The sequence below is a fragment of the Rissa tridactyla genome, chromosome 25 (assembly GCF_028500815.1).
Source record: "Rissa tridactyla isolate bRisTri1 chromosome 25, bRisTri1.patW.cur.20221130, whole genome shotgun sequence".
Taxonomy (NCBI): Eukaryota; Metazoa; Chordata; class Aves; order Charadriiformes; family Laridae; genus Rissa; species Rissa tridactyla.
This window is the reverse complement of record NC_071490.1, coordinates 1,252,694-1,263,983: the sequence shown is the minus strand read 5'-3', so window position 1 is coordinate 1,263,983 and position 11,290 is coordinate 1,252,694. Positions and strand designations below refer to the sequence as shown.

Genomic DNA, 11,290 nt, shown 5'->3' with positions numbered 1-11,290 from the left:
ACTGCAGGACGTTCCCTGGAGATTTTTCAAGAAGCACAGCACGGCAGGGGCTACCTGCAAGGGAAGGATCCTGTTCTTCCAATCTTCTACTCCGGGTTGTCTGGGTGGGCGATGGGACAGAGAAATTCATCTCTCAGTTGAGGAGGGGGCACTGAAATTCCAAATCAGTTTCTCTTAGAAGTGAATAATCCAGGGAGGATTGGAAATCAACAACTGAATCTCTGCCCCTGCAACGATACTGCCCTCAGCAGCACAAAGCTGATCTCACAAAAAGATATGAATGAAATTATTCTGAGGAAAGAGAAGTCATTTGGGGGAAAATTTTGGGAAATGGAATAGGATGGGCCCAAAGAAGTCTGCCTTAACTTGCCAAGGTCTTCTCCTCTTTCAACAGTCCCTCATGCCCAGAGTGAACAAATGTCCAATGGCAGCTCCATCACCCAGTTCCTCCTCCTGCCATTGGCAGACACACGGGAGCTGCAGCTCTTGCACTTCGGGCTCTTCCTGGGCACCTACCTGGCTGCCCTCCTGGCCAATGGCCTCATCATCACCACCATCGCCTGTGACCACCACCTCCACACCCCCATGTACTTCTTCCTCCTCAACCTCGCCCTCCTTGACCTGGGCTCCATCTCCACCACTGTCCCCAAAGCCATGGCCAATTCTCTCTGGGACACAAGGGCCATCTCCTATGCAGGATGTGTTGCACAGGTCTTTTTCTTTGTTTTCTGTGCTGCAACAGAGGTTTATCTTCTCACTGTCATGTCCTATGACCGCTACGTTGCCATCTGCAAACCCCTGCACTACGGGACCCTCCTGGGCAGCAGAGCTTGTGTCCACATGGCAGCAGCTGCCTGGGGCACTGGGTTTCTCAATGCTCTCCTGCACACGGCCAGTACATTTTCCCTACCCCTCTGCCAGGGCAATGCTGTGGGCCAGTTCTTCTGTGAAATCCCCCAAATCCTCAAGCTCTCCTGTTCAGACTACTACTTCAGGGAAGCTGGGCTTCTTGTGGTTGGTGCCTGTTTAGGCTTTGGATGTTTTGTTTTCATTGTGCTGTCCTATGTGCAGATCTTCAGGGTCGTGCTGAGGATCCCCTCTGAGCAGGGACGGCACAAAGCCTTTTCCACGTGCCTCCCTCACCTGGCCGTGGTCTCCCTGTTTGTCAGCACAGGCATTTTTGCTTACCTGAAGCCACCCTCCATCTTCTCCACAGTTCTAAATCTGGTGGTGGCTGTGCTGTACTCAGTGGTGCCTCCAGCAGTGAACCCCCTCATCTACAGCATGAGGAACCAGGAGCTCAAGGATGCCCTAAGGAAACTGTCTCAATGGAAGTTCTTTTTCCAAAAATAACCTGTCTCCCTTCTCCGCAAGTTTCCTAGACTTTATGTTAGGCAATAAGCTTGCTTTTTTCTCTTGCAATAATCCTGCTTATATATAATTTTCCGGGTTTGTACTACTTGTCTTGAGGTTTGATCCAGTTGTTTCTGACCCTTGCACAACACTGTGTCAAAGGTGACCTGTCTAATAGCAGCTCTTCAGTAAAAAGGCATCTCCCAGGTGCAGTGCCTGGAGGCTAGGTGCTTCCTCCAAAGGTGCTGCCAATAAAACATCCAAGGAACTGGTCTTTCAGAGAGTCTCTTCTCCCTGTGTTCTCCCTGTGTTTGGGGTTAAGCTCACTGTACTATTGGGTTCCGTTGGACCAAATGTTCTGGTTTTAAAGGCTCTCTTCTTGTGTCCACTGGTAGTGGAGATGGCGCATGAGCTCCTGATTAACTTCTCAGAGTGCTTCATATGTGTCAGGACCTACAGCATACAGCAGATTCTATGGAAATGAATTTGGATGTGTGAGGAGAGGATGGGGACTCGCCCCGTGCCCTGAGCTGTGGGTGAATGAAGACACAGAAGGTGAAACACCCACAGAGGTGAAGTCGCCCACAAGCAAAACACTAAATTGAGGTATGCACAAACAAGAACTCTGCAGTCCCCTGAAAGTCAGTGGGGACCCAGTAGGCATGGGAAAGGGAGAGGTGTGGGGGCTGCCTGAGGACCCCCAGGGCCAGGAGTGTCGTGCTGTCCTGGGGAGTGGGGCTGATGGGAGCAGAGGAGGGGGCAAACTCAGTCAGGGTTGTGGGTTCACCTAAATAGGATAGCAGGAGGGGCAGAGAGTGACTAGCCTGTTTAAATTGTTCCCATGGGGCCAGCACTGGCCTGGGGCTGATGGGGAGGCTGAGCTCCTTGTCTGCCCCACAGGAGCTGCTGTGCCCTTCAGAGGAGCTGGGGCTGGGGATGAGCGCCAAGAGCTCTGCAGCAACTGTGGTGGGCACTGCCATGGGACCAGCCCAGACCAGGCAGCTGTGCTTGGCTGGGCAGAGGAGGGGGCAAAGGGTCTGGGGAGAGCCGAGGAACAGCTGGGATGGGCTGGTAAAAGCCTGGGAGAGGAAAACATCAGTGTAGAGCTAAGTTGTGCAGGGCGTGGGCGCTCCAGGTGTGGCCTCACCAGAGCCGAGTAGAGGGGAAGGGTCACCTCCCTCCATCTGCCAGCAATGCTTTTCCTAAAGAGCCCAGGAGGCTGTTGGCCTTTGCCACAGGGGTGCATTGCTGGCTCATGCTCAGCTGCTTGTCCTCCAGGACCCCAGGGTCCTTCTCTGCAGAGCCACTATCTAGCCAGTCAGCGCCCAGGACGATGTCCACTGTGTGGCTAGATCACAAGCTGTCCTCCCCCAGGGACTTTCTCAGCAGCACCTTGGCCTTCTTGGAGATGAGCTCCACCTCTGTCACAGGTCCCACAGAGCTTCAGAGAAACCTGGGACAGCAAACCCCTCTCCTGCCAGGGCTGTGCAGCCAAGGCCTGTTTCTGGCCTCAGGGACTGCAGCTTCTACTCTAGTTGTGGGAACCCCATTCATCACTTTGTGTCCACCTGACATCCACTCCAGCATGCCTCTCCAGGTTTTCTGGTAGGACGTGCGGCTTGTGGGGGACCCACACTGGAGCAGTCCGTGCCTGAAGGACTGTACTCCGTGGAAAAGATCCACGCTGGAGCAGTTTGTGGAGAACTCCAGTCAGTGGGAAGGAGCCACATTTGGGGAAGCTCAGAAACGAAGTGTTATGAACTGACTGCAGCTCCCATTCCACAAACCCCTGTGCCACTTGGGGCAAAGGCAGAAGAGTTAGGAATGAAGTTGAGCCTGGGAAGAAGGGAGGGAGGGGGGAAGGTGGTTTTAATTGTGTTTTATTTCTCACTGTCATTTTTAATTAATTTCCCCAAGTTGGGTCTGTTTTGCACATGACAGCAACCGGTAAATTAAAAACATGGTGAGAGTTCCCCTCACACAAAAGTGCAGTTATGTCATCATGAAGGCAATTAGATTGGCAAGGCATGATTTCATAAAATGATAGAATGGTTTTAGTTGGAAGGGACCTTAAAGATCATCTAGTTCACACACCCCTGCCATGGGCAGGGACACCTCCCACCAGCCCAGGCTGCTCCAAGCCCCGTCCAGCCTGGCCTTGAACCCCTCCAGGGATGGGGCAGCCACAGCTTCTCTGGGCAACTGGGCCAGGGTCTCACCACCCTCAGAGTGAAAAGTTTCTTCCTGATATCTAATCTAAATCTACCCTCTTCCAGTTTGAAACCATTACCCCTCGTCCTATCAATTCATGCCCTTGTAAAAAGTCCCTCTCCAGCTTTCGTGTAGGCCCACTTCAGATACTGGAAGGCTGCTATAAGGTCTCCACACAGCCTTCTCTTCTCCAGGCTGAACAACCCCAATTCCAACAGGTCCATGTCCTTCCTGTGTTGAGGACTCCAGAGCTGGACGCAGTACTTCAGGTGGGGTCTCACCAGAGCAGAGTAGAGGGGCAGAATCCCCCGCCTCCCCCTGCTGGCCATGCTTTTTACGCAGCCCAGGGTGCGGATGGCTCTCAGGGCTGCGAGTGCACATCACTGGCTCATGTTGAGCTTCTCATCCACCAGCATCCCCAAGTCTTTCTCCTCAGGGCTGCTCTCAAGCCATTCTCCACACAACCTGTATTTGTGCTTGGGATTGTCCCGACCCGTGTGCAGGACCTTGCACTTGGCCTGGTTGAACTTCATGAGGTTTACACAGGTCCATCTCTCAAGCCTGTCAAGGTCCCCCTGGATGGCATCCCTTCCCTCCAGCTTGTCAACTGCTCCACACAGCTTGGTGTCATCGGCGGCCTTGCTGAGGGTGCACTCAATCCCAATGTTCATGTTGCCAACAAAGATGTTAAATAGCACTGGTTCCAGTACTAACCCCTGAGGAACACCACTGGTCACTGCTCACCACTTGGACATCGAGCCATTGACTGCAACCCTTTGAGTGCAACCATCTAGCCAGATTTTTGTCCAACAAGTGGTTCATTGGTCAAACCCATGTTTTTCCAATTTAGAGACCAGGATGTCATGCGGGACAATGTCAAATGTTTTGCACAAGTCCAGGCAGATGATGTTAGTTGCTCTTCCCTTATCCACCAATGCTATAACCCGGTCATTGAAGGCCATCAAATTTGCCAGACACAATTTGTTCTTGGTGAAGCCATGTTGGCTGTAACCAATCACCTCCTTATTTTGCAGGTGCCTTAGCATAGTTTCCAAGATGATCTGCTCCGTGATTTGCCAGGCACAGAGGTGAGACTGACTGGCCTGTAGTTGCCTGGATCTTCCTTTTTTCCCTTTTTGAAAATCAGCTTTCTTGTTGCCCTTGATGCCTCTGGCCAGATTTGACTTTATCTGAGCTTTAGCTTTCCTAACGTGATCCATGGCTGCTTAGACACTTTCTCTGTATTCCTCCCAGGCTACCTGTCCTTGCTTCCACCTTCTGTAGGCTGCTTTTTTCTTTGATTTACCCATGGTGAGTCCATGCTGATGGTTCTTAGCACAGCTGCCAAATGGGCCACACAGTCTGAGGCACAAGTGGAGCTGGTACTCCCAAAAGAGGAAGAGCTGGTCAGAGATGCGAAGACCAGTCTCAGCCTTGGCTGTAGTGACCGTAAAATTGTGGTCTCCCAGATCTCCAGGGAAACAGGGAAGGAGAGCAGCAGAGCACAGACCCTGGACAGTAGGGAAGGAGGCCTACTGAGGGCACTGGCAGGTGGGCTCCCATGGAAACAGTGACAGGGCCCTGAAAACATCCACAGGCCTTCATGGCCCTGACCAGCTTCACATGGGGCCTCCACCCACACCTCTGTCCATCAGCCCAGGAGTCCCTTTAAGCCCAGGCCTGAGGTTCAGCCCCAGCTTGATCTATGCTGTAGGTGTAAAGGTCTCCAGACACAGCCTTGCCTGTCCATGGACCTTGTTGGTTTGGTCTTGCAGGCTGACTTCCCAGCTTGATTCTTTACCTGGTGTACCATGAAATAACTGACATTCACTGAACGGCCCTCCGAGTGCCAGACCCCAGCTAATTCACAGAGGCCTAGGGCCTTTCTGCTTGCTTTCTCCATATCACTTGGTCAGGTTTTGGGAGGAGAGGAAGAAAAGCACTTGAGGTTTCTGGGTGCCAATGATTGAAAGTGGGAAGCAGAACCATCCCATGTGAAATGATTTAAAGGCTAGGCTAGTTCAACACTCTTATTTTCAACTCCTTTCTTGGCCCTGAAAACCTCCCCGTGGGGACAGTCCAGCTGGTATGAGGTCCCCGAGACCTTCCCTTCTCCAGGCTAAACAAGGCCCTTCCTCTTCAGCCCCTAAGCATCTTGGTGGCCAACCGCTGAACTTGCTCCCAGCTATCAGAAATTTCCTTGCTGTGGTGGGTTGACTCTGGCCAATAGCCAATAGCCCAGCAGCCACACAGTCACTCACACTTTCTTCCCCCTTCCCGAATGGGACAAGGAAGAAATGAAGTCTGAAAAGTTTGGGGTTGACACAATAACAGTTTAATAAGCGAAGAGAAGAGATTAAGAAAACCTCAACAAGCAAAACACATGCCATCACTCACCACCTCCCACAAGTAAACTGATGGCCAGCCAGTCTCCAAGCAGCAGACTCCTTGAACAACAAAAACTTCACCGTCTTCTTCCTCTGTCTCAAGCCTTTATTGCTGAGCATGAGGTCATATGGTATGGAATATGCCTCTGGTCAGTTTGGATCGGCGGTCCTGGCTGGGTTCCCTCTCAGCTTCTTTCTCACCTCCCACCTACTCACTGGAGGGAGCAGAGTGAGAACTAGAGAAGGCCTTGATACCGTGCAAGCTCTGTTCAGCAATACCCAAAACACTGGAGTATTATCAACACTGAGTTTTCTCAAGTCCCATGGGCGTAGGAAACAGCCATCCTCCGGGACTTCTTGTGGTCTGGTCCAGAAGAGAAGCCGTGCTGGGCTGGCCTTTTTCCTTTAGGAGAGTTAGACCTGCAGCCCATGGAGGACCCCGGTGGAGCAGGCTCCTGGCAGGACCTGCTGCCCACGGAGAGGAGCCCATGCTGGAGCAGGTTTTGCAGCAGGACCTGTGGCCTGTGGGGGACCCACACTGCAGCAGTCCATGCCTGAAGGACTGTACCCCGTGGAAAGGATCCACGCTGGAGCAGTTTGTGGAGAACTGCAGTCAGTGGGAAGGAGCCACATTTGGGGAAGCTCAGAAACGAAGAGTTAGGAATGAAGTTGAGCCTGGGAAGAAGGGAGGGAGGGGGGAAGGTGTTTTTAGTTGTGTTTTCTTTCTCACTGTCCTATTCTGTTACAATCAATTGGAAATAAATTTAATGAATTTTCCCAAGTTGGGCCTGTTTTGCCTGTGTTGAGAATTGGTAAATTAACTGGTAAACAAACGATCCTCCCAATTTATTGCTATTGACAAACGTGGTGAGAGTTGCCCTCATGCACAAAGGCAGTTACTTCATCGTGAAGTCAATCAGGTTGGCGAGGCATGATTTATCCTTGGTAAGTCCATGCTGATGGGTTTTGGACACATTCTGTTGTTGGTGCCCAGAAATATCACCCAAAAGGACTCGAACTGATGGCCCGCTCCTCACCGATGTGAGCCTGTGCAGCCTGGGGTTCCCTGGCGTGCACTTTTGGATTCTTCCAAAGACGGGTGCACCACTTGCTTGTCCTCTCTCACAAGAGACCTCTGCCAATCCCATGACCTCTCAGAAAGGACATTCCGAAGAAATATTGATCTTCCCTGTGATGCCATTACAACTATTCTCCCTCTTATACAGTGCAGTCAGTTTCTCTGATTGTTCATATACTTGTCCTGATACAGTGACCATTTCTGAAGTCACCTTTTCAGATCCAGACTGTCTAGGCAAAGGCCCTTTCCATAATTCTTCAGTTTTCTTCTCCATTTACTCTTTGTTCATTCAGATACCTCTCACCTATGCTGCTGCTTTCACCTTCAGAGACTGAACAGCTTGACTATCTTTCAACAGTCTAATTGTCTCCTTATCCAGATCTTTAATTATGTTTATATCTATCTTTTTTTATCTAACTACCTAAAATATTTCTCCTAAGATTATCCCTTGTAGAAAAGCAACCTCATTAGTGGTAGCTTGTACTTAGCGTGTGATTACAGAATACGATTTATTATTTATGAAAACCGATTGTGCTTTACTTTTCTGAAGAATGGGAAAAACTCTCCTGTGCCTGAGTGCAGCCATGTCTCTAAGGAGCTCAGGTGGGAGATGGTGCAATGGAGCTGTAACCTCCAGCTGCAGAGATCAGTGGAGAAGTCTGGTGCAAGGAGCAGTGATGTAAGTCCCAGGTGGCCAATGTCAGAAATGGTGAGGTTGGGGAGGTGAGGAGCAAGGCTGTCCATGCAGCAATGGACGTCAAGGGACTACTTTTCCTTTCTGCCCAGACTTCCTGAGGAAACACTCTGCATCAATATCAATCAGAGAATGCTTCTATCACCTCTTCTTTAAAGTGAAAAGTAATAAAATATATCCTTCAACATAAAACATGCATCTTTGAAATCTTCCTACTTAATTACGCTATGAAACCTCTCTAATTAGCTGTACAAGTCTTGAAGACTTGAAGAAAATTACAAAAGGAGAAATACCTTGTTAAGGCTTTCTGTCTTTTAATGAGCCCCATGGTGTATTTGCTGCTGAGTCCATGAGCCTCAGATCCTGAGAGAAGGTTGAACAGAGTGCTCAAGAAATCAGAAGCCAAACTCAAAGTACCTGGAAGCATTAATGAGCCCCACTGAGGGCCATTCCTGACAAAGCCTCCCCAGGGACTCGTTAGAGCAGATAGCTGGAGGCTGTGATTGCAGGTGGGCAAAGGCAGAGTGCAGGTGGCTGTAAAGCTGAAGAAACCCTTGGTTTGTTTGATGCAGCAGAAAGGCCAAGCCCTCAGCCCCAGGCCCTGGCAAGGCAGATCCTGTCCCTCACTTGTGGCCCAGGGCTCTTCCTGGGACAGAGGGATGTGAGGGGGAGCAATGAGAAGTGTAGGAAAATTCTGTGACACCTCCTGGCCTCCCAAAGAAGGGGCGAGGATGAAACAGAGTCCTGAGGCTCAAAAGAACCACAGACGCATAGAATCAATTATGTTGGAAAGGATCTTTAACATCATTGAGTCCAACTGTAAACCTAACACTGCCAGGTCCACCACTAAACCACACCCCTGCATGCCACATCTTGTGGTGCTGTGCTCTCCCCCTTCCCTGCCCCTCTGGCTCCTGCTCAAGCCATAACCATCAGTGGGAGTTGTGATGAGTTGCACCTGGACTTTGGGGGATGGCTGGTAACAGTCAAAACACTGTCTGGAGTGGGGGCCTAGATATTTTGCTCCCATGCAAATATGACGATAGGTCAATTCTCTTACTCTATAAACAGTGGACAGAGCAAGAGCCCTTGGAGCTCTCCTGCACGGCAGCGGGCTGCATGACAGGACCTCCCCTTGAGCGGGGACGCTCACTTAAGGTTCGTCTCCTCGAGGCTGAGAGATTCCTTGCCGCAATGGATTCTCGGTAAGTGACTAATAGCATGCTAAACTTTGAAATCTTAGCTAAGTGATGTAAAGGATTGATTGCGCATATATAATCCTTTAGACATAAACCGTTGACCAAGGCTGGGACTAGGATTGGATCCAGCCGCACCCAGACTCCTCTCCGAGAAGGAGTTTCGAAAGCAAGTTGAGCCTCATGACTCAACGGGAGGGTCTCCTGAGAGCTTGTCTGACCCTGGCCTCTATGCAGTAAATAATCAGGTGTACCTTGTCATCGAATCTCGTAAAACACTGTCGCATTCACTGCTAACTTTGTTAAATCACTGTTTTCTATTAATAAATATTTCACTATTCATGACCAGGCACCTTGGCTCTGTCGGATGCCTTACCAGTGAGCCCAGAAACCTCAAGCCAGGGAAGAGAAATGCTGAGACATTTCACTGCTGAGAAAGTAAAAGCTGGCAGAAGCCTTGGGACCATTAGTGTGGACGTCCCACCACCTACAGAAGAGTCCAGAAAGTTTCCAGGAAGAAGAGACCTCCGAGGCACCTAACACAGCCACAAGCCTCATCCTGCCCTAAAAAGGTATGCAGAAGGAAATGACTTCACACACACAGACCCCAGTTGTGAGCCTGCTGATGGACAATCATGTGCCCAGGCCGCAGTGATCCCACAAGCAACCTCTAGCTGCTGGCATGTTCCATACGTGCTGGCGTGTTCCATACTGTGTGTTGCATTCATACCCATGCTGCTGGCATGTCCCATACTTGGGACCTCACAAGAACCAAGGCCGGTCATCAACCCTCTGCTGGCCTAAGGGGTGCTCTGGAACACAGGGCTTCAAACACCTCTGACCTTGCTCATGGTCTCTCAGGTCCTCAGGCAGCAGCACCCTCACAACTGGCATTCAGGCCATACGCCTGCTGCGGGGCTATCAAGGACTCAGGCAGAAGTGACCTCCCAAGCACCGAGCTCATCCATGAGGCTGGTGCTGGCCTATCGGGCACTCAGACAGCAGTGACCTCCAAAGCAGTATCAGAGAGATCTGCCTGTTTCTGGTCTATCAGAGATTCTGGCAGCACTGACCTCATAACCAACATCCACACCATGTGCCTGCTGCTGGCCTGTCAGGTACTCATGGAGAAAGAACCTCGTAGGCACCGAACCCAGCCTTGAGCCTGGGGTTGGCCTGCCACCTGCAGAGACAGGGGTGACCCCAAAATGAGCATCCAAAGCAGATGCCCGCTGTTATACCAGCAGTGACCTCACAATCAACATGCCAGACCTTGGCCTGCTGCTGGACTGGGGTTCTCAGGCAGAAGGGACCTCACAAGCATCTACTCTAATCATAGAGCCTTTTGCTGGACTGCCATGTCCTCACAGAATCATGTAGATTGAAAGGGATCTTTGGAGATCATCTAGATCAATCCCTCTGCCCTAAAGGGAGTCAGCCAGAGCAGGTCACGTAAGAAGATGTCCAGGCTGGTTTTAAGTATCTCCACGAATGGACACTCCACAGCCTCTCAGGGCAGCCTGTGCCAGGGTCATGCGCCCTTGATGCCGAAACATGTTTTCTTGAGTTCAGTTGGAATTTCTTGGTTTTGAGGATTGGGGCCTAGCACATAAGCCCTGTGTGGGGACGGTGAGGGACATGGGCTTCTTCAACCTGGTGAACCTCCTCCAGTGAGGGTCGTCATCCAAAAGGGATAACCTCACTCGAAGTATGGGAGAGAGATGGGTGGGACAGGATAGATATAAACACATGGAAGGATTTTGCTGAAGAGATTCTTAGCCTGCTGAAAGACCAGGGCATTCTTCCAACTGCCTGAAGCTCAAAGCAGCACCTGGGTAGTTTAGAGGGATGTGACTGAGCGAGGAGTAAGTGACGGGGAAACTGGAGAGCAATGGGGAGGCTGGCCCTGCTGCCCCAGTAATGGTTCGATGGGCCCACCATGCTGGAACCGCATGGGACAGGTGTGCTCGAGGGTGGGGAGACATCCCCCCGGCAAAGTGCCCTGGCAGCCCTCAGGGCTCTGTCCCCCTCAGCCCGCCTGTTCTGGTGGCCTCCCCCAGTGCCTGGGCCACAGATGGTCTGTGTCCCCTCAGTGCCAGCCCCTCTCCCCAGGCCAGCACAGGAGTGCTGGTCCAGGCACAGAGCAGCCTGTCCAGAGTGGGGGCCTGCAGGAAGAGGTTTCTCCTTCTCAAGGATTCCTCCCTGCAAGCACAGAAATGCTCTCTTGCCCTTCTCCAGGGACACCCCTTCTCCCCAGAGAGCCTTTCCCCAGGTGAGCGTGTCCAGGCTGGCCTGGCTGGACATTCCTGGTTCCCACCCCGTGCTCCCTGCAGGGCCCTGAGCTGCTGTTTCTGCTCTGCAGAGGGAGGGG

The 11,290-nt window shown here is 51.4% G+C and overlaps 1 protein-coding gene across 1 annotated transcript; it reads left to right on the top strand.

Annotated features, from left to right (window-relative positions):
• Positions 1-417: 417 nt before the first annotated feature.
• On the top strand, positions 418-9,071 carry LOC128901413 (olfactory receptor 14J1-like; the record flags this gene model as incomplete). Its single annotated transcript, XM_054183375.1, has 2 exons — positions 418-1,322; positions 9,062-9,071. Coding segments are annotated over exons 1-2 (915 nt in total), but the record flags the coding sequence as incomplete, so codon positions are not given.
• Between the last annotated feature and the right edge of the window lie 2,219 nt (positions 9,072-11,290).